At 40.3% G+C, this 21,108-nt stretch overlaps 1 protein-coding gene across 1 annotated transcript in view; it reads right to left on the reverse strand.

Annotated features, from left to right (window-relative positions):
• Positions 1–20,721, reverse strand: part of LOC132988040 (gamma-aminobutyric acid receptor subunit beta-2) — a 58,294-nt gene extending 37,573 nt beyond the window's left edge. Inside the window, exons 1-3 of the mRNA XM_061055134.1 lie at positions 20,410–20,721; positions 20,166–20,263; positions 19,425–19,492 (exon numbers count right to left, since the gene is read on the reverse strand). Coding sequence (XP_060911117.1) covers positions 19,425–19,492; positions 20,166–20,263; positions 20,410–20,492 — 249 coding nt within the window. The 5' untranslated portion in view covers positions 20,493–20,721. The remainder of the gene's footprint in view (positions 1–19,424; positions 19,493–20,165; positions 20,264–20,409) is intronic.
• Positions 20,722–21,108: the final 387 nt, after the last annotated feature.

Raw genomic sequence — 21,108 nt, forward strand, 5'->3', positions numbered from 1 at the left:
ATTACGGCTAAACAGACAGAGCCCAGGGAGCCGTCTAGAGAACATGACAGGTGTTGGATCAACCTCTGAGGTGCTAGATGGAGATGCAGACTTCAATTTATCCTTCAAAAAGCTTGCAGGCATAATGCATGGGTATAGTCATTTTCAAAACGGGTCAATTCTGTTGATGTCAACAAAATCATTGCTAACAAATGGATGGAGTGGATATTTTACAAATTCTGAAAAATTACGGGATTATGATTTGGGTTTGATATGATTAATATTTTCTTCCTCTTTTTAGGGGAAACATGAAACCCATAAAACAGGTATATGTTGCTATGAATTATTTCTATAGTGCACTGACCTTGAAGTGTGGGACTGAAAGCAGTCTGCCTCGGAGTCCCACTCTCCCCCTACCCTACACGTCCATCTTTCTTCTTCCTCTCTTCCTCCTTATTTGAAATTCCTATAGAGCTGAGAGGAAATGTGATCCCTCCACCACTTAGCCATATGTCCATACCACACTCCTTCATCCCCCTACTTCAGTTCCTCCAAAAAGCCCTCTAACAACAAGTGGCTTTCAATTTCCTGTCTCACCCGGTCCTTATGCCATCAGCGACAGGGTACGAGGAACCTGGCATAGGGCACAGCCTTTCCAAAGACGCCTAATAATAAACATACCGATCCCCACAGAGCAGAGTGACATATATAACAGTCTCTGGAGATCTGTGTATGCAGTCTTTACAATTCAGCTCTATCTGGAACAGCTTGTGCACTGCATGGAGTAAATCTGCAACAGGAGAGCATGCAGGCACTGCTGCAGGGGTTTCATGTGGCCCATTTGCTCCAGAATAAATAATGGCAATATATATTTATACAACAACAGGAAGACTGACAGCTTCAACACAATTCTTAAAATATAGCGACATAGACAGAACATACCAGTCACAAAAATACTATGATGGACATGTTTGAAGTTATTTGGAATCAGCCTGTTACAAATTATGTCCAACAGAGACGCCCAGTTTAAAAAGAAATTGGTAATAAAATTTAACATAGCGTTTATTTACCTCATATTCCATTTAATTCAAATTTAAACCACATTTGTACATCACTCAAATAAATGACAGTCAAGTTCTAACTGCTTTAAGATAATTAACCACGAGATTGACTGATTTATTAAAATCACTGTTTCTAAAATAGACTAGAATAATAATGGCAATAATTACTGGGCAGATATCTCCTTATTTCTCTATTTAAGGCAGATACTATAAATGAATGCTAAAAATATGACCTGTTGTATTCCTAGACCACCAGCTACACCCAACAACAGTAGTAGTATAGTAGAAGAAGAACTTATTCTGAAGCTGTACTGAGACAAAGAGAAAGCTTTTTACATCATTTGGACAGACAGATAAGTTTGGAAATTAGCAAGACAACCCCTAAGTGACTTTGCTGCTTGATGCTTTTATGAAAAGAGCTAATATATAATCCTTCAAGTGGCTACGTAGTAGATCCCTGGCTGGATCTCTGAATAACAGTGAAAAATGCAGTTACTGAGTGGAGTGAATGTGTGCTTGTTTGTGTGTTGTGAAGGTCTTGATATTGAATTCCCCTAAGGACATTACTCTGACCAAAGCTTTTAGGCTCAGTACACGGTTTTGTATTTTTCTTCCCTGAAGACATTCTCCTAAGTTTATGCCATGTCGGAAACTAGATGACTGATATCAATAAGGCCCAGACGCTTGTTTGTTTACATGTACTTTGTCTAACCTTCATTTCCATCACACTGCTCCCTTCTCTCTCTCTCTCTCTCTCTCTCTCTCTCTCTCTCTCTCTCTCTCTCTTTCGCTGTCTCTCATCCCTCTCTCTCCATCTATATATCCCCTTTTCTTCAATGCTCTTTCATCATTTACTCCTGCCTGGACATAGCTTTCAAAAGAGCTCACCGCTGAAGGTGAATCAAATTTAGAGGGACCTTTTTTTTTTTTCCTTTTTCTCAGAGCTCTCCCAAAGCAGGGGTTCACAGCTCTGCCAGTTGGCAGCCACACAGCTCAACTGACTACATGCAATTTATTAGAGTCGATTGGAGCATCTGCAGGCCTTTTTGTGTCCCTGGAGAGGAGTAGAGTGGAGTGGCAATTCAAAGAGGGGGGGATGCAGTGTGTCTGTGTGTGTGTGTGTGTGTCTGTGTGTGTGTGTGTCAGTCAGAGGGGTTTATGGGAAAGAAAAGACATGGAAGAGCAAGGCCCAGATTATTAGGGTGCTTTTGAATCCCTCTGGACGACAGAGAGGATGTTGGTGAAGGTTTCACAGCTGTCATTTACACTTGATAGAAGGTAAGCTGACCAAAAAGGTTGAGGAAAAGAAAAGGTTGTTTGTGCCACTTCACTTTCTTCACTTAAGAGATAATGCATGCATGCGTGTGTGGGTGTCATAACTGCACACGTTGTATAGGTGCATGTTTCAGTATGTTTTCTTCTAAAAAAAACATGCCAAATATCTGCCTTTCTGCTGCTGCCGGGGCTTTTGACAGCTGTCCTTTCACTCCCACATTCTCAATAAACACAAACACACTGATCCACAAGAAGAGTCCCACGTCTCATGCATTATGGAAGTCCGGGGAAAGGAGCCTATTGCTATTCAAAGAGGGTACCAAGAAGCCCACAGCACATCCACACATTGTCAACAATGAGATAATGCAATATATAGACTTGTGTGGATCGATGGCACGTATGGAGCCTGTGTAAGTACACAAAACTGGTTATCAACCAGTGCCTGTAACCACAAATTAAGTTTACACTTGTTTATCTGAGTGAATGTCCTTTCCTTTGTCAGTGTGCCGGGTTGTGTGTGTTTGGATTTGATGGCCTGCATACAGTATCTCCTTGAGCAAGGACACCCACAAAGAAGCAATATCTCCTCACAGTGGGACTGACCTACAAGAGACGCAGGGGTGCTTTAAGAGGGTGTCAGCTTTAGAGTTTGTGTGTGTAGGAGAGAAAGAATATGTGTGCAACCTGGCAAACCTATCAAACAGTGGACTCTGGTGTTATCACTTCACCAGCAGTGGACCAGTTAGCTAAGGGGAATGTTGGAGTTACTGTTGGTTTCTAAAATCATTACATAAACTCTTCTTAAGACAATACGGTCTTCTTATACATCCACTGTATTTAGGCAGTTCGAAGCCATATCAGCCATTGGGACCATTTTTAGTAATCTAAACAAAGATTGGGTTAACAAAGGTTGAAGCTGAGTGCCATCTGATACACAGAGCAAATAAACCTGAAGCTTGGAGCTGGGCAATTTTATAAAATTGGTTAAAATACATTTTATAAAATTGCCTTGCCTTATATTTAAGTGTTCCAAATTCACCTCCACCCCATTGCAACTAGCAAAGGTTGCGCTGTGAGCTCATAAGTTTTATAAGTTTTATGGCGGCAGTAGCTCAGTCTGTAGGGACTTGGGTTGGGAATCAGAGGGTCGCCGGTTCAAGTCCCAGCACGGACCAAGTCCGGAAATTGGTCTGGTAGCTGGAGAGGTGCCAGGCCACTTCCTGAACACTGCCAAGGTGCCCTTGAGCAAGGCACCTAACCCCCTCCACAAGCTCAGGAGCACCCGCTGTGGGCAGCCCCCTCACTCTGAGACCTCTCCATTAGTGCATGTCCATAGGATCCTGTTTGTGCATGTGTGTGTATTTCAGCCTATGTTTGTGTAGCATGTTTACTAGACAGAGTGTAAAAACAAATTTCCCCTTGCGGGATCAATAAAGTATAAATTCTTCTTCTTCTTCTTCTTATAGTTTATAACCAGTGGGGACAAAGTATGTTCATTGTCATGTCTTTAGCACTTTTGTCTGATGGCACTAACATTGTCAGATTTGTGTCCAGCTTCAGAGAATAAGTTTAGGAATGACAAATAATTTCGGTTTCATACAAGCAACAGCTAAAAATACATAGACGTCGGGCGCCGAATAACTTAGTATGTAGTATGCCACACTGTATGTAGTCAACGTCACAGCAGCCGTGGGTTCGAATGCTGCATGTCATTCCCCACTCTCTCCTCCCAGCATCCCCCATCTCTCTTCAGCTGTCCTATCAAAAAGAGGCAAAAATGGCCCAAAAAATACATTGACGTGTGCATGAAGATGCCTTAATACCCGTCGTACTCTGGAATGAAAAGTGCATCTGACAAAAAAACAGCACAAACATGGTAGTCAACACTAATCCTCACAATGTTATTTGTTTTCCAGGGGAGATGTTCTCCTCATGTCACCCTAACCGACCTGTTTAACTGGAAAGAGAGATCAAGATTGTACACTTGTTTTTCATTTTCCATTTCGATTGTGGACAGAACAAAAAAGATCTACAAATCCTGTTACATTCAAAGTGTTTTCACCTTGGTTAAAATAAATCTATCAAAACTTAAAAATAATGTCTTTATTTTCTAAACTGTGAAGTTTGTTAATGATTTAAAAATGACTGACAGGCTATATAAACAGCTGGAAACTACTAATTAAATGTTTTACACCAAAGAAAAACAGTTGTGTTTTGGGTTTTCTACCACAACTTACCAGCCAAGTAAAACTTCATTTTGCAGTACCATAGTCATCTAGAACACATTTAGGAAATCGTAAGTGCATCAGTGTACCGACAACAAGCAGATATACAGACACTTATTTAAGAACTCACATTTCTTGCATGCAATCTCCGTGAGTGGGAGATGCACACGTGGGTGACATTTTAGCAACTGGAAGGAAAGCATTTAAAGACACTTACATGCCTGTTTAACCTCCCCATCCAGGGTTTCCTTTCTCTTCCTCTCTTATCCTTGAATACACTCCCACAGCTGACAATATAAGGCTGAATAATTAAAAGCTGGAAATTGTTCCAGGCATCATCTTAAGCGTCAGCGCTGACGTAAAACCTCCCTTTAATAGCGCAACAGGCGCACTTGTTGTCGGCTTCATTATCCCAAATGTACCACTTCCTAGAATCCTAGAGAGAGGGAACTACAAAGGAAGCATTAACCTAAGACCACAAACAACAAGGTTGTGAATGCTATGATTTGTTTTTTTGTGTGGTTTCTGCACATCACAACACTGCACTCAAATTGTACACCAGTACATCATTTATATAAGATAACAGTTGGTGAAAGCTGAAAAAAGAAAAGTGATGGAAAAAGTATCTCCAAACATAGGTCAGTGGCATCATTATCCCTACAAAGGCTATCCCATTATCAGCTCTCAGTGTCATGTTCGACTGCTGTGAAAACCAATCCACACCCGCAAATCCCTCCTGTTTGGCCATTACCAACTTCTTGTGTTTTGACAAGCTGTGCGAAAACAGAATATACTGCAGAGTGCAGACTTTTTCCTCTATTGACAACTAGCAGTATGAGTTTCCACGCACTGTGAAATCGTAGTGTGAGGCCAGACACGAGCCAAACCACAATGACCCACAAGACCAATTATAAGGCTTTGATGACAGGACAGAACAGCAGAACCTTGTGGGTAAATCTTTTCAGCTTGTAAGAAACACACAAATCAATACATATTTCAAAAACACATTTATCTTGCAGAAATCAGATACAAGCCTTTTCCAATTCACTGTGTTCTCTGTTTTTTTTTTAAAGTAGAGCTTTATGAACTTGCTCTTCAGCTTTACCGGCGGGGTTGTTCATTTTCTCCAGATACACTTTTGAAGACTTTGGTTGAAATTGTCTTTAGGTTAGAAATTAATAAATCATGTGCTCTGAAAAAAGGAACAAAGAAAATCTGTCATCTGTAGCAATTGTAAGCATGTAAAAACTTTGACCAATGTCTGCCACCAGGTACCAATTTGATGAACCAATCACGTCTCCCTGCTCGTTCTCTACCCTTTGCTTACACCAGCCCACATTAAAAGCATACAAGCGCTGTTCTGTGAGTTTGTCTTTGGCCGTTGTTAGGTTAGTGTTTACTTACAGCTGAATGAGACATGAGATGATGTGATTTCTAAACAATTCAAGCGATGAGCAAAGGTCCGTTTCTGGAGCAGCGGTGCTCGTGCATGTAAGTGAGGGCCGTGGCTTTTGAGGGAGCACAGTGAGGAGGGGTGGGTGTAGACAGAGCACTGAGGGAATGCTACTTTCAAAATAATGCTAGTTTTTGAAAGATACCAACCCTGCCTTTAAAACCTTTTGCTTTGTGTAGATGGGGGATCTACACAAACAAAATGAACTCATCTGATTACCTTAGCTCTATAAGTGACAATACTTAGGCCTTAGGGTTGCACTGTTGAGAACCTTCCAAATCTTGACTTGCTTACTTTACACATAATAGGTGCTGTCATTGTCAGATATGTATGATGCTGCTGACTTCATGCATATGAAACAGTGATTTGATTTAGACTCTCAATACAGCAGGCCAGAGATTATTAATATTCCCCTTACACAGGTAAAAGTGGTCAAATCAGTATGAAATCACTGCTTGATAGAGAAAGTACAAAGGTATGTGAAGGAGCCAAGTTACATTCATACATGTTAAAGTAAATAAATAAGCAGTGTAAAAAATATATAAAGTGTATTAAAAATCAGCTAAAGGTAATTTGATTTAATTCATGTGGATTTTCTGTAAAGTTAAAAGCAGTATGGTATTGCTGTTAGCAGTGAGGTAGGTTACCGTCACTTTAAGAGAGAGAGAGAGCTCTTTAGTGTTGTGGGAGGGTTAGACTGGTTTCAGGCAGTTGAGGATCAATTAAGGACCGAGCCACATGGTTTCTTTACCGTAGTATAGTTCATTGATTAGGAGAACTTGACTTTGAATCATCCAGTGAGATTGTTTAACAAAACTGTGGATTAAAGGAATTTGTTTTATCAGTTTTACTTCGGAGTCCTGTGGAAGTTTGTTCCTCTTCAAGTGAACATAGACGAGTAAATCCAAGGCCATTTGATCTTCAACCCACCACAGTATGTCAATAATGTATGTTAGTTAATCCAATACATCGAAACACAAATCACAGTTAGACAAATGCAAACAAGCATAATTCTCCCACCTAGACATGCCACATAGAAATCATAGACAAAAGTAAAATTGTGCAACCTCAAATCTTGTCTCAATCACATTATTTAGACACTTTGCGTAGTATCAAAAGTAATCCAGGTGATTGTTGCCAAGTGGAATTGCAAATAGCCAACGACAGCACCTGTCTACAGTAGCTACTCATAGCCTTTTCCTCTCTCCTCCTCGAAGCTACCCACATACTCATAGAACTTGAGTTAAATCAAGTAACTATTATAGCTTTTTGAGTGGAGGAAAGGAACACAGTTAAAAACGAAAAGTTCTAAAGCTTAATTCTATTGTATAGTTTGCGAGGGGGTTAAAGAAATCCGTTTGCAAGACACAAGGCTCTCAGTGCCAACCTATTAATGAATCCTCCCCCAATACGAGACAGTGAGGGTCATTTAAGTATACGGATAATAACGTGTTGTTGTGAAAACAATTTTTTAGATGTGAAAAAGATCTGTATCCATCTCATTATCTGTGCTTTGTGAATTCATATTGGGATTTGGGCTCATCTCTAACAGTCACACACATAATGCACACACGTTTTGACCTTTGTTAGGTCACTGCGGATGGATGACTTGAAATGAAGCAATCCCACTCTACTCTTCACTCGATACTTAATGGAATATCATGCTGAGTGTGTCAGTCTGGACATGTTACCTTGATTAACAATCTAAAGATAGGTCCTACACAATGATGAGTGTTCTCCCCACTGCGAAACACAGGAATGCTTACTTGAGGCAGAAGTGGACCACAATGTGTTTTGGAGTTTATGCAAAAATGATTAAAGCTCATGTTGTGTCTGTATGATGTCCTCATCCATACTTTTCCTTTCTTCTACTCTGACCCTGACTTAACTCTTCTTACAACATGTACTTTCTATGAAACTGTTTCACCCTTTCTTGCCAACAATTCATTCATGAGCTGAACAAGTCCAATGCCAATATCAAGGAAGTATGTCAAAGGGACATTTTGAAGTCATCCTCTAAAGTGAGACATTGAGAATGCAGGGTGATATATATATATATATATATATATATATATATATATATATGAAACTGCAACAATTATATAACAGATCTTGCTCAGCTCCCTTGTCTCCGTATGAGTATGAAGCAGATACATAAAACCCTGGGATACAGGGCATGAAAAACTTCACTCAAGTACTTGTAAACACATTTTAACCTTTAGGTGCTGATGGCCTATCGGTTAGTTTGTGCTCCATATGTAAAGGCTATAGTCCTCCAGGTGGGTGGCCCCATGTTCAAATCTAACCTATGGCTCCTTTCCTACATATCATTCCCCATTCTATCTACAGATTTCTTACTCTAACCACCTTTCAATCAAATACAGGCAACAGGCAAAAAATACATCTTAATTAAAATAAACACAGGTACTTGTGCCCGAACGAAAGGATAAGCGCTCAGTGAAAAAATCTGTCATCCCACTTATGCCCGATGCCTTACTGATAAATGAAATAACCTACACTATGGCCATTAGTCGTCACCATAACAAAAACAATATTGCCACCTTCAACAGACCCAGGCTGATTAGATGTGAGAGATGTGTAGATACAACACCCGTACTTCCTACCCTACCACATGGCCCCCCCACAACTCAACAGTGTTGCACTGAACATGCAACTTCATGTATATCTTTGCTTGCACCCTATAGGCAATCTCATTGTCTCTTACATACAAATTTTTTTTACAAAAAATAGTATTTTACCCTTTTTCCATTTTGTTAAGCCATCTCTGTCATGCATGAATAATCTTTGGTTTTTTAGATTTAAAACTGAATTTTCATATATACTTAACACTCAAAGCCCCTCCATCCATTTGTTGGTTTACACTGATGTTCAACACGCACAAGTTCATGAGAAATTCAGCAAATGTGATTAGAAGGGTTTTCACCACAAAGACTAAACCAAACTGTAAGCAATGGCACACATACAAATAGAGCAGTGGGGCCAGTGAACTGAGAGATGCTTCCAGAAATGGTAGGCCGGCCGATTAACCCACTTCGATTTGTAACTCTGTGTAATCCCCCCTGCAGCAGGGTCCAAGCCTTGTGTCATTAACACACAGGCAAAGAGAACATGAAGCGAGGGAGAACTGGAGAGTGAGAGAGAATCAGAGGGATGAGTGACTGCACCAAAGGAATAACATCAGCTTGATGTGGGACAGGTGCAGAAATTATTGCCCTGCAATGAGCGACCAGCCCGATGGCAATATGTTGTCCATTCCCCACTGACAAGACAACAAGATGCTGCTGCTTAACAGACCTACAGCTGCAGGGACTGGCCTGATGTCTGATGGCTGAACATCCAGCCCATCATTCATTGTCACAAGCAGCAGTGAATCAGATGCTTAACTAGTGAGCTTGTTTAACCTGAGGGAATTGATTACACGCCTTCCTTCCCCTGACATTTAGAGCTACGGTACTAATTGTACATTAAGCACTGTCTGTAACATTAATAACGATCCAAGCAGCAGGCCTACATATTCATGACGCTACTGCTTTGTGATGTATGTGTGTGCTTGTGTGTGTCTCTGTGTATTGTGATGGATCTACGTCATTCCTTTTATTAATGTTGCAGATTATGATGAAGATTTCCAAGTGTTGCTGCAGGGTTCAGTGAGGCTTAACTGCGTCAGCTTTCAGCATAAGAGAGAGCTTGGCTTGCAATAGAGAACTAAAAGAAGGCTTTTTTTCACCACATCACAGAGGATATTTTAGTTACATAAAGCGTTCCCCTTGTGTCTATGTTTCTTTTAACATGAAAGCAGCTACCCAGCTATGTTAAACCAAGGTTGCAACTTTGTAGGCAAGTTGCAGCCGGTGCATTGTTCTCCAGGGTGGACTGCAATGTATATGTTAGCTTGGTTTGTTTGATGCTAACACATACTTGAAAATTCTTTCTGGCAAACAGAACTAGCATAGCAATAATTTTAACTTGGGAAATGATCTATTTTACTTAACATACTCAACGAACAACACCCTATACATTTGTTCTTACAGGCATATGTTTCCTAAACTCTTGGAAACAATCTTAAAAAAAAGAAACTGCTGACTCATGCTAGTTTTGTCTGCTGCTCTGATCCATCTTTATAAACAGTCAATGCTCTCATCTAGTGACACTGCATGATTTGCTCTTTATGTCTCAGTTCATGGGATGTGTCCATCTGCTGCCTCCTTAGGGTGATGGTGTTTAATGCGTTTATGGATTTTTCCTGCACATTCAAAAGCGCAAGTGAAGCTCATAACGCATGTCAATGAGGGCCAGGAGCGCTGGATTCTAGCGCACAAGACTTCACTCAGTAACTTTAGTCATGCAGAACATTTTTAAATCTACACTTTTAATGCAGATTATACATTTTACTAAATAATTCCATGATATTTACCTTGACCATTTATATTGTAAATGTATGTATAACCTATATTGAAAACTAATTTTTAAAAATCGCAATCAGTGAAGGTCTGTCAATCTCCTTATGGAAAGTTGTTGGGTATTTTGACCGAGAGCTCTCTATCGACCACTGCTGTAGGCCTTACTTTAACATTTTGGTTTAGCCTGTTATCTTGTTAGCATTTGCTGAAGAGCGCTTAACACACATTGCAGCTGAGACTGTTGGGATTGCCATTACTTTTGGTGTATTAGATACAAAAGGTTACTTTAGGAGTCACTAAGGAAATATTTTGACTTGTAAAAGCTAGAGGGTCATCCGTATAGACTTAAAAACGGATAGATATAGAATTGGAGTAAAGAGAGTTGGAGAAAGCAAATAATGAGCAACAAAATTATTAATTTAAGACAGCAGTTTGTAACGAATCCAACTTTTGCTCAAATGAGGAGGAAAAGTAAATATAGAGCTCATTCATATATGAAAAAGTGAAAAAAGTTTGGACAACTGCAGAAACTTTAGTCTACCCACGATATTTAATATCTGCATGGAGACCAGACATAATAATGCTTGATTCACCATTTACCCAGACATCTTTGTACACACAGCTTATGAGATTTTGACTGCACCAAAACCTGTGGTAATCTTGTCATGATGACAGCTGCTCCGTCTACATCCCTTCCCTTTTCTGCCTCTGTTCATCCCACTATTCCACCCTCTATGAATTCTTTCCTCTTTCAGATGCAAAAATGTCTCTCTCCCACACCAGCTTCAACTTTTTTGGTCCCATACCTCATTTAGTTATCCGCACAACCAAATATAATAAGCATCAGTAAGGACAGTAACAGATTCTGTTTATATGGGGTTAGCTCACAGTTACCCTCCGCTAGACTGTCTTCGTTTTCACAGACATTACTGTTCCAGCCTTTATCACCCCCCACCCCCCCTCATATAATACCTGAGTCATTATGTTAATCATACCTGGCTCTTCTTTTATTGCCTGTCAAACTTTTGGGATTTTTCCCCCCATATCTGATTGATTTTGTTTCAAAGTGATCTCTTTTTGGATAACATGATCCCCTCTAACCTGTCTTTGGCACTTTGACCCAATTGTTTAGTCTATTTAAATCACTCCTTTAAAGAACAACTTTTACAAGGTGGCAGATATGTTTTGTTTTTTTAAAGGCAAAGCAATTTAAACAATTCCAGGTACAGAAGTTAACAGGAGGAAATACTACATTTGTTAAGGAACTATTTTCAGTTGTGGATTAAAACATATGCCACAGGTGGAAAAGATGTCCTCAAAAGGGGCACATTTTAACAAGCAGTAAACCAGAAAGGAAGATCTCTCCTAACCTGATATGAACTATGGAGTATAACCAACATGTCATTTTTAATCCAGTAGAGCTGCAGTGTTGCTTTGATAATAACACTCTACAAAATGAGTCTGACTCACAGGCTGAAACATCATTCAGCTTTTCTTTTTTTGTGCATCGGTTATTATTTTTTCTCAAAACTGACAGTGTTCTGAAGTACAAACAACAAAATGTCAAGTCTTTTGGCTGTGCCCACGTTGACGACAGTGAACCTTTTTACCTCAGCTTAATAGTATTCCGGAGAAGGAGACAGGTGCTCACATTGTTCTACTGTGTAATGCACTATTCTCTTCATTGGAGATGGGTACGAGTCATTGGGTACTGCAGTACTTGAGTACTCGTTATTGATGTTATTACCCGAGTAACGTTTCATTGCTTGCGCACACATTGTTATGAGCTACGATAGTTCACCTTATTACCGAGCTTTCTAGGTTTGCCTAACTGAATATACTAGAGCGGAGAAGATTAGCCCTATGTCCAGACACGCCAATAACGAAATAACGGTTGTATCAAGAAGAAGAAAGCTTCTGCGAGCCGATGGTGTTTGTCGAGCCGGAGTACAAGCCACCATCACGGCTGATACCACAGACTTGTGGACAGCTGTCTTCAAGGAGTCATACTTTGTGTTACCATCACTTGTCATTTCATTCAGCAGTGGGATTTGAAGACTGCCGTCCTACAGACACAGTAGGTAATGCGAGTACTTGAGCATTTAGAGTACTGTAAATGCCCTCCTCATACTGTACAGTATGAGGTCGGCTTTCTAATTCAACCAGCATGATCACTATCAAGGCGTGCACCTTCATCCTGCACATTTAGTTTATTGGTTGTTAATGTGAAAACACATCTTGTCACTGGTGCCATACAATCCTCTTTTCTGAATACAGAAATCTCACTTAATGTATGTCCATCTCCTGCCTTCAAGTGACAAATGAATGTAATCTGAATGCATTATGAAAACTCTACAGGGAGGCTTATGTATTTAAACCTCACAGCATGAATAATGTAGGGTAGTGCATGGGTTGTTTCAGCACTCCACTCACACAATTCATCCACTCCTCCAACATCCCTTGTGACTTATTCCTGCATAGGATTACTGTCCTTTTTTTTGATTCTTATGTCATTTGTACACACAGATTCTTTGTATGTTTCATGGTTTTGTCTTATTTTTAAAGAATGGTCAATAAGTGTAGCAGGTTGTTGCCAGGCTTTTTAAGTGTGAACTATGTGGTTTTGTGAAGAGGTTTTGAGGTGAAAAAGAAAAGTATATAGGTGAACATTTTTCTCGCAGTGCCTCAAATCCCAAGTACATAAATAAAGAACAAGACAGTGAATGACTGAGTGTGATCAGGGACCTGATATTTTTTGTCGTCGAGTGATAAAATGATAATAATAATTATAACAAATATAATTTTTCTCAAAATAATTATAACAAATGTTTGATAAAGGTTTGATAGATTTAAAGCTGTCATTACACCCCCCAAACATTGGGAAAGGGGGGGGGTGCTAATCCGACATTAAAGAGAAGAAGAAAAAGACGCCGAACAGCCAATCATGTCGCAGGGATATGGGTAAGCGATAGTGACACAGAAAGCATGGAGAAAACATCATCGACAAGAAAGTCTAGTCCACTTCAGGAGTTTGGAGATATTTTGGTTATTTACAGTCTAACCAAAACCAGAACAGCCTGCTAACACATATTATACATTATTTCTCTTTTGCAACAGCAACTGACAGATCAATAAACATATTTGCTTTAACATAGGGCATTATGTCATTCAGTATGAAAGTTCATGGCTCTAAAAACAAACTGAGATAGTTGCCACCAAACTCTGCACTTTCCCTGAATAGAAATTCAACTCTTTGCTTTATAGGTTTATAGCTCCCCTTTACTGTTTTGGTTCAGAGTCGATGCTTCCAAATATCTCTCAAAGACTTCCTGCATAGAACAGGACTAAAAGAGAAGCACCTCATGGGTTTAACATTCATTGGGTGGTCAGAAACAGCACGCAGCATGAATGCAAATGTTGCTAATGGTTGAGTAATTAGGCAACAGGTTTTCATTTGTACACATATTGCAATCCATTTTACCAGGTGTTTATTTGTAAAAGATTGTAATAGTATTGTTCTGTTATTCCCAATTGGCTAAAAAACACATGGTGACAGTAATCAGTATTCATGTCTTTGTTGCATGGATGATTAATTCTATTTCATCACGGCATTCAGATTACTAAAATTACTTGTATCCTGCTCTGCCTCCGAGATCGTGACAATGTTCTGGTGCTCAGCTTCCTGATGTGATGTTTAACATTCTAATGGCAGCTAACGGGAAGGATATGGATAACAAGGCATTTAATCCAATTGTGATTTTTGAAATGCCTCTCGTGTTCCTAACATCTCAGTTGTCTATTGTTTTCTTCTTTTCTAGCCTCACGTGCCATATGAAGTTAGCATTATGCAGCAAGGTCCCTTCTGTAGTACACTGCAACATGAGTTGAGTGGTATCTGTAATGTATTTCAAATCATATTCAAACCAAATTTCCAATGATGTTGTCTTGGTAACAAAGATTGAGGTTCAGTCTCGGCTGTCTCTTAAGTCTGACCGATCAATCATCCTTCCCGAGCAGTGAAAATGAATCAATAACATTACAGCCTTGCTTTCTTCATACATTATATACACTCCAGCACTCTTGATACCAAACCATTCCAGAACCGATAGGTTGAGTTTCGGCCCCAGTGAATGAAAGATTAGGATTCATGAATGTTTACATGAAAGACATAAAGATATGACATCCTTTTTTAAAGATTTACTCTGTACTCTATGTCCATCTCCGAGATTTTACAGTGGATAGAGTTAGAAACTGGGGAAAAAAGAGCAGGGAATGACATGTGGGAAAGGAGCCAGAGGTCGGACCCGCACACGGACGGCCCGCTCTCGAGGACTACAGCCTACTCACATCGGGCGTGCGCACCAACCGTTAGGTCACCGGCGCCCCAGAGATATTACATCCTCACCAGAGGCTATCTAAGTATATGTCCATGTCTGGCCTATATGGAAGCCTATTATAGACTGCAGATAAGAAGAAGACACTGCAAGAATCTTTCAAAGGAGCTTCAGGAAGTTAAACTTTTAATAGCGTAGTTTGAAGTGCTGCACCTACCCAATAAAGACAAATCAAGACTATTGTGGCACAAATAGCTCAATTTTGTTCGCAGAATCCAAACTGAAAAAAACCCTGCTCTTGCTTTATTACACGTATTCATTGAGCTGTACTCGTCCATTTGCTCATTAGCTTGTTATGAGTTTGAAAGATAGCACAGGATGGTTTTTAATAGTTTGACAGTGCCTCCATGAATTCACACATTTTAATTGCGCCTCGCACTTCACTTGTTATTTATTTCCCAGCACAATCTGATTGTGTTGCAGTTTGCAAATCTTCACACATTGCCTCTACACTCGCATTAGTCACCATGCAACAGTAATGAAGCAGGTTTGGAGATCATTTGAGAGCTTGGCAAGCCTCCGGTGATCCAACCTTGTGTGACATTTTTCTGAGAAATCCTGCTGGGTGAAATGTGTTTGGAACGACAAAAGAATCAGGAGTTTGACTGTCTCATTTTAGGAATATAAAATGATGTCCCATTCATTAACTTTAAAGAATAATTACACTTTATCATTTATCTTTTGATAAGTATCATTAACATTACAATGGGCTGATTAGGTTGATGTTTCCTAACCATTATATACTTGGAGTTAACTGTCAAATTCATGCCATGAAAATCTATTAAAATCAGATTGACTAATTATTTTGGCTGCTCATCAATTCATGATTCTGCACACATCAGCTATACAATGTGGAAGTCCGCTGTGGAATAGATTAAGACACATGCGCAGATCCAGACTTAATATCATTTTAAAGCTCTCAAGTCCGGATGAGATATAACTCAATACCACATAAGTGCTGCCGCGATCTTTCTTTCCTTTAATATCGTATGCCAAATGTAATCTCTTGCCATTCTGCCATCATCCATTAGAATGCATCACATCTGTTTAAAATATGGTATAGATTTCAGTGGGATATCTTTGCATTTATAGCAGACATCCCGTTTCAGATATCTTCCTCGAGGAAGAGGAAATAACTGGGTTCTACAAATTTGTGGGGGGGGGGGGGGGGGGGGGGGGGTGCCTCCCTCTCCAGCAATCAATAAGCTCCTCTTGACCTTTATGAGCATCAATAATGGTATTTCTGCCTTTTGGAGGAGGATAAAAACTTGAGTTCATCCTCAGACAGGAGTATTTCTTCCCTTGTGAAAACTGTTGGATTAGGATTCAAGTGCTTAGAAGCTCAACTAAAAGCAAATATTCAGACTTAAATGGCACTGGAGAAGGTACAAAAAGTGAGAATTGCTTTGAATTAAAGAAAAGAAGTAAACCGTTTGGTTTACTTCTTTTCTCTTCATGCTTGAAGACAGATCTTTCATTCTTCCTTCCACAAGTACATGCATTAAGCCTCGCAAAGACACCTGGCCTTGAGTGGAATGTCTAACATGCCATTGGTATTCAGTGCGTGTCTCTCTGTATATGTCCACCTCTGAGTCATACAGAATGAACCCTGAGCAGCACTAGGTACATGACCTTCCCTCCAACACCAAACCCTGCTTCTGGCTCTCCACATGCTAACTTGTTAATGTCACATCTCTCGCCCCTATCCGTCTCGGTCTTTCTCTCTCTGTCACAGCCACAGTGGTGAAAAAGTTGACCCCTAGGTGTTACACAACCATATCTTATACATTTTCACCCCAGAAGGCTCAGGACTTCGGCTCTGACACCCAAAGAACAAGTGACCTTTCATGGGTATGTAATGAACACCAGACACAGCCTCCTCATCCCATGTCTGGCTCCGGGCCTAAGTGACATGTAATGTAGTTTCATGCATGGTATATGACTCAGTAAAGACAGCGTCTGGTGCTTTTATCCTCAGAGAACCTCAGCAGTAGTCAGTTGCTTCATTTTCTTGAAAATGTTTTGTGGGAGTAAATCACTGTAAACTGCTTGGGTCCAGGTAGTGCATTTGGACATCAGAGCCGCTTACGTGACAAAATACAGAAGAGGACTCCATGTCCTCTGGGCCACTCACACTTTAAGGCTTGCATGCTTAGTCTGGTGACTCATCTGGAGTGTGCTAGAGGCCTGTGTTGTTTCTAAATGGGTTTCTACTTTGTGACATTGGTAACAAAGTGCTAAAACAGATGGTTTAAGACAACCCTCTTTGCAGTTCTTTATTTTAATGGCCCCTCTGGAAAAATCAAATAATACACCCTGTTATCATGGGTCCATGTCTTGGCTTTTAATGTGCAGCCCTCAACAGAGAGCAGCAGTTGGTGGATAGAAGAATATATTGCTAATACACACCAAAGCATGGATGTCCCGCTCTGCCTTAATAGCTAATGGGACACTGTTGGATACATCTCTCTCAGTGACATGTCTCCATTATCCTCAACCCTGTTTCTTATCTCTTCTCTGAAAGAAAGTACCCAGGGTGGTTCTCTCTCTCCCTGCACCAAAATAAGTGGCAGACACGGAGCCAGATGGGGGCGAGGAAATGGAAGAAAGGAAAGTCCTTCTACACCAGCTGCTATCCTGAAAAGTGGTTACATTTATAGGAAGAGGAGCGGATCAAAGATTCTGAAAAAAGCATTACACACACATGTGGCCTCTCCTTTTTATGAGAATCCAATGGTGGTAATGGCTCCCCTTTCACATCAGAGGCTGTTTAGTGGGCCAAACCTGACAAAGGAGTGGAGTGCTCAAAGAAGCGGTGCATCACTGGTTTTGTATGTTTGGAGAGTGGGATATTCTTTTTTGTTTGGCATGGTGTGCGTAGGTGTGTGCATGCAAATAAGCCCTGATGATCTTTTTATAACCAGGCTGTAGTCATACATGGATGTTTTGGAAAGTTCTAACCCACTGATCACCCATCCATCACTCTTTTTTTGTCACCACAAGCAGATATATTACAACACCTGACATCGATTCTGCAACAACACAATGACCTAGAGGAAAGCGTTCAACACGGTTTTCCATTGGGGTTCCTACAGTGCCATAACTTGAAGCCAAGGGCCACTGCCGAAGCTGCCATTTTTGATGACTTTGGAGTGAGGCAGGCTGCAAAATATTAAACACTTGTAACACCATTGCTGAACTTTTTTATGTTCAATCGGTTTTTTTTTATTTTTTATTCTCTTTTCGCTCTATTCTATGCTATCCAAAAAGTAAAAATACCCAGATGTCATCATTTATCTGTCGTTCCTGTGAAAAACATCCTATGTCAACAATCAAATCTGTACTAAACTTGCAAGCACACGTGCACAAATGCAAGAAAAACAATGCATGGCATCCATCAAGCTCTTGCATCTGTTACTCTCGGAAAACATTCCTTTAATTAAGCATTCTAGGACACTCTGGAAGCCCTTGTAGACTTGCTCTGTGAATGTGTATGGCTGTGTGTGTGTGTGTGTGTGTGTGTGTGTGTGTGTGTGTGTGTGTGTGTGTGTGTGTGTGTGTGTATGTACATGTATGAGAGTATGGTTATGCAGGTCTTCTGTGTATAGAACATGCAAAAAAGAACATCATCTATGTTCTAATCTCTGTCCTATACATCAACATAGTCTCCAGGAGCACAAAGATAACAACATGAGAAACAGCCTTTGGGGGCTGCTGCCAAAAATATTCCAGCATGTAATCATTCCTCGACATCACAACATGACTTAGAACACAGCTAGTAACAAGGAAGTTGCAAGTGCAACATCAGGACAGGAGTGTACAAAGAAGATGCAAATTAAAAACCAGTTTACTGCCACAGTAGAGGTCAACCACAGAGAGAAATAAAAAAAGGATGACAATGGACCTATCAGAATCTCATGCATATTACCATAAATATCAATTTTTGCTCACCTTGTCGACTGCATTATAAGTGTCAAGAGTGACCTTCTATGATGATAAAATACAGCCTTCAGTTTCAATGGACACTGTCTTGCAGTTTTAATATCTCATCACTAGGAGGTGCACTTGGATGAAGCAAAACTTAATCTGTACTTCTCACATCCACAGCTCTCAACTTCTTCTACTGACACAATTTATAATAAAGCGACTGCAAACAACATTAAACCTTTTTTTTTGTGATATTAGTGTCAGTGTGATATATTTCCAGAGTTGTGAGTTGAGTTAATACTACTTCACCTGTAAGTGAGAGATGTGATTGGACTGAACTTTCAGTCCCTATATCATGTATTTTGTGAGGTGAGAGATGCTTGCTTGTGTGCCTGCTTAACAAACTATACAGCCATAAACATCCATGAATGTCAATCTATATCAAAAACCCCCAAGGAGGCTCAAATCATTTCATCAACCCCCCCCAAACAAACCGATCATTACTTTTGAGCTCTCGAACCCCCTAAGTCGATGCCAGTGATCGGGGGAAACACACATGCACACGGACCTACATTTCGAGGGGGTTCCCCGGTGGTGAGAAGGGGTATTTCCCCTGTTAGCGTTATAAATAGCAGCGGTTATTAGCAGAGAAGGATAAGTAGACGAAAAAGTAATAATGGCCTACTTACCATATTGACTTCTGATACCATGTCTATGCTTGCTATGTCAATATTCATTCCCACTCCAACCGGAGGACCTGGGACAGACCAAAACAACGATTAGGAAGAGCAATACGGCCCATCACGTGCATAAATGATTCATTGACATGCGAGAAACGGTTCATAATGTTTGCGTGATGGGAAAACAGATTTGAGAATTTAGCAGTTGTCAGCCGGGTAATAGTTTACAGTGTTCATTTCGGGTGGGATTAGATTCGCTGAGCTGTGGTGAAAGTGCTGGTAATTCCCCTAAAAGTTGTTGACATTAAATCATGACGCCCTTGATTGTGTCCAAACATGTTTCCCTTGAAGTGAACACTTGAAGAGGAAGATGCTGGAAAATCAAATAGGCTGTCAGCTGTATGTCAAATTCCAATAGAGGTGTCCTGGGAGTAGACAGACACTTTTTTTTTCTGAAGCCTATACATTTTTCATTTAAATAAACGATGTCGTGGACATTAACATCCAAATACATCAGATAGCCTCTTAACTCATGAGTTCTCGCATTTTTATCGGCAACCTGGAATGTTTTAGCACATTTGTCCTCGACTGTTTCATATCAGCCACATAGATTGTGGCACTTTACTTTCCGAACCAAACCTCGTTCAGTTTTCGGTGGTTTTTTTTATAAGCGATATAAACACTGTAGCCACTATACGGCTGTCAAGGCTCAAATTCGAACAGAGTTGGTGGTAACACGAGTTCATTTACCTCCGAAATCTGGTCTCAGTCGTATATCATAACCTTTTAACACTCTATCCACCGTATCTTTAACCACGGACATATTGCTTGGGTCATTGACTTTGGTACTATGGAAGAAAAAGAGAGAAAAAGGTGCACAGGAGATTGAAAAACGAGACATTCTTGAAGCATAAAGTGTACCAAGTATTTTCCACGGCGTCTGTTACACACTTAGTAAAAAATGAGTGGAGCATCCTCCGACCCTTTCACTTACCTTTGGGCGCTCACCACAGTCACTACGAGAGGAAACAACCACACGCAAAAACACATGATTCTTCTTACTTTGAAAACTGCCATACTTATTTTACGTGTTTTTTTTTTTTTTTCTTTTAGTGAAGAGAGACGAGGTGCAACTTATTCTCGCCAGTGCAGTAATTCCAATGCCGGGCGCATGCGTACTAGCAACCACAACATCAAGAAGCGGCGCTGCTGCTACCGCTGCTGTTAGTGGAAGAGGTAGTACCCAGACACGGAGGAATTTAAAGGAGAACTAAGACTGCAAGTTCCTGTGGGGCATGCTGTGGTATCCCTCTTTTAAATAACTCACCGTGGCTGTATTAAAAGCGGTAATTGGAAAGATGGTGGTTTGAATCCACGGGGGCGAGTTTGGACATGTGGGTGGGGTTGTCTCTTTTCATTCGCTCTTTACACGCCCGTATCCCAACTTATAGAGGGGTTCCCTAGCATTTAACTTAACCCCGCTGTTTCTTCAGAACTTCTGGGGAGCTTCCTGCTGATGTTTTGACTGGACAGCTATAGGTACCAGTTAAAGTGCACGTGACATCATCACTAACTTAACTCTAGCTTAATGGATATAAGGAAAACAAGTAACCCAATACAAACTTTACATATACATTTGAATTATTTGTTTGTTATTTGTTTCTGAATCTTTATGGTGTGCACCGCAAAAAGA

This window comes from Labrus mixtus, chromosome 14 (genome assembly GCF_963584025.1).
Source record: "Labrus mixtus chromosome 14, fLabMix1.1, whole genome shotgun sequence".
In the NCBI taxonomy this organism is placed as follows: domain Eukaryota; kingdom Metazoa; phylum Chordata; class Actinopteri; order Labriformes; family Labridae; genus Labrus; species Labrus mixtus.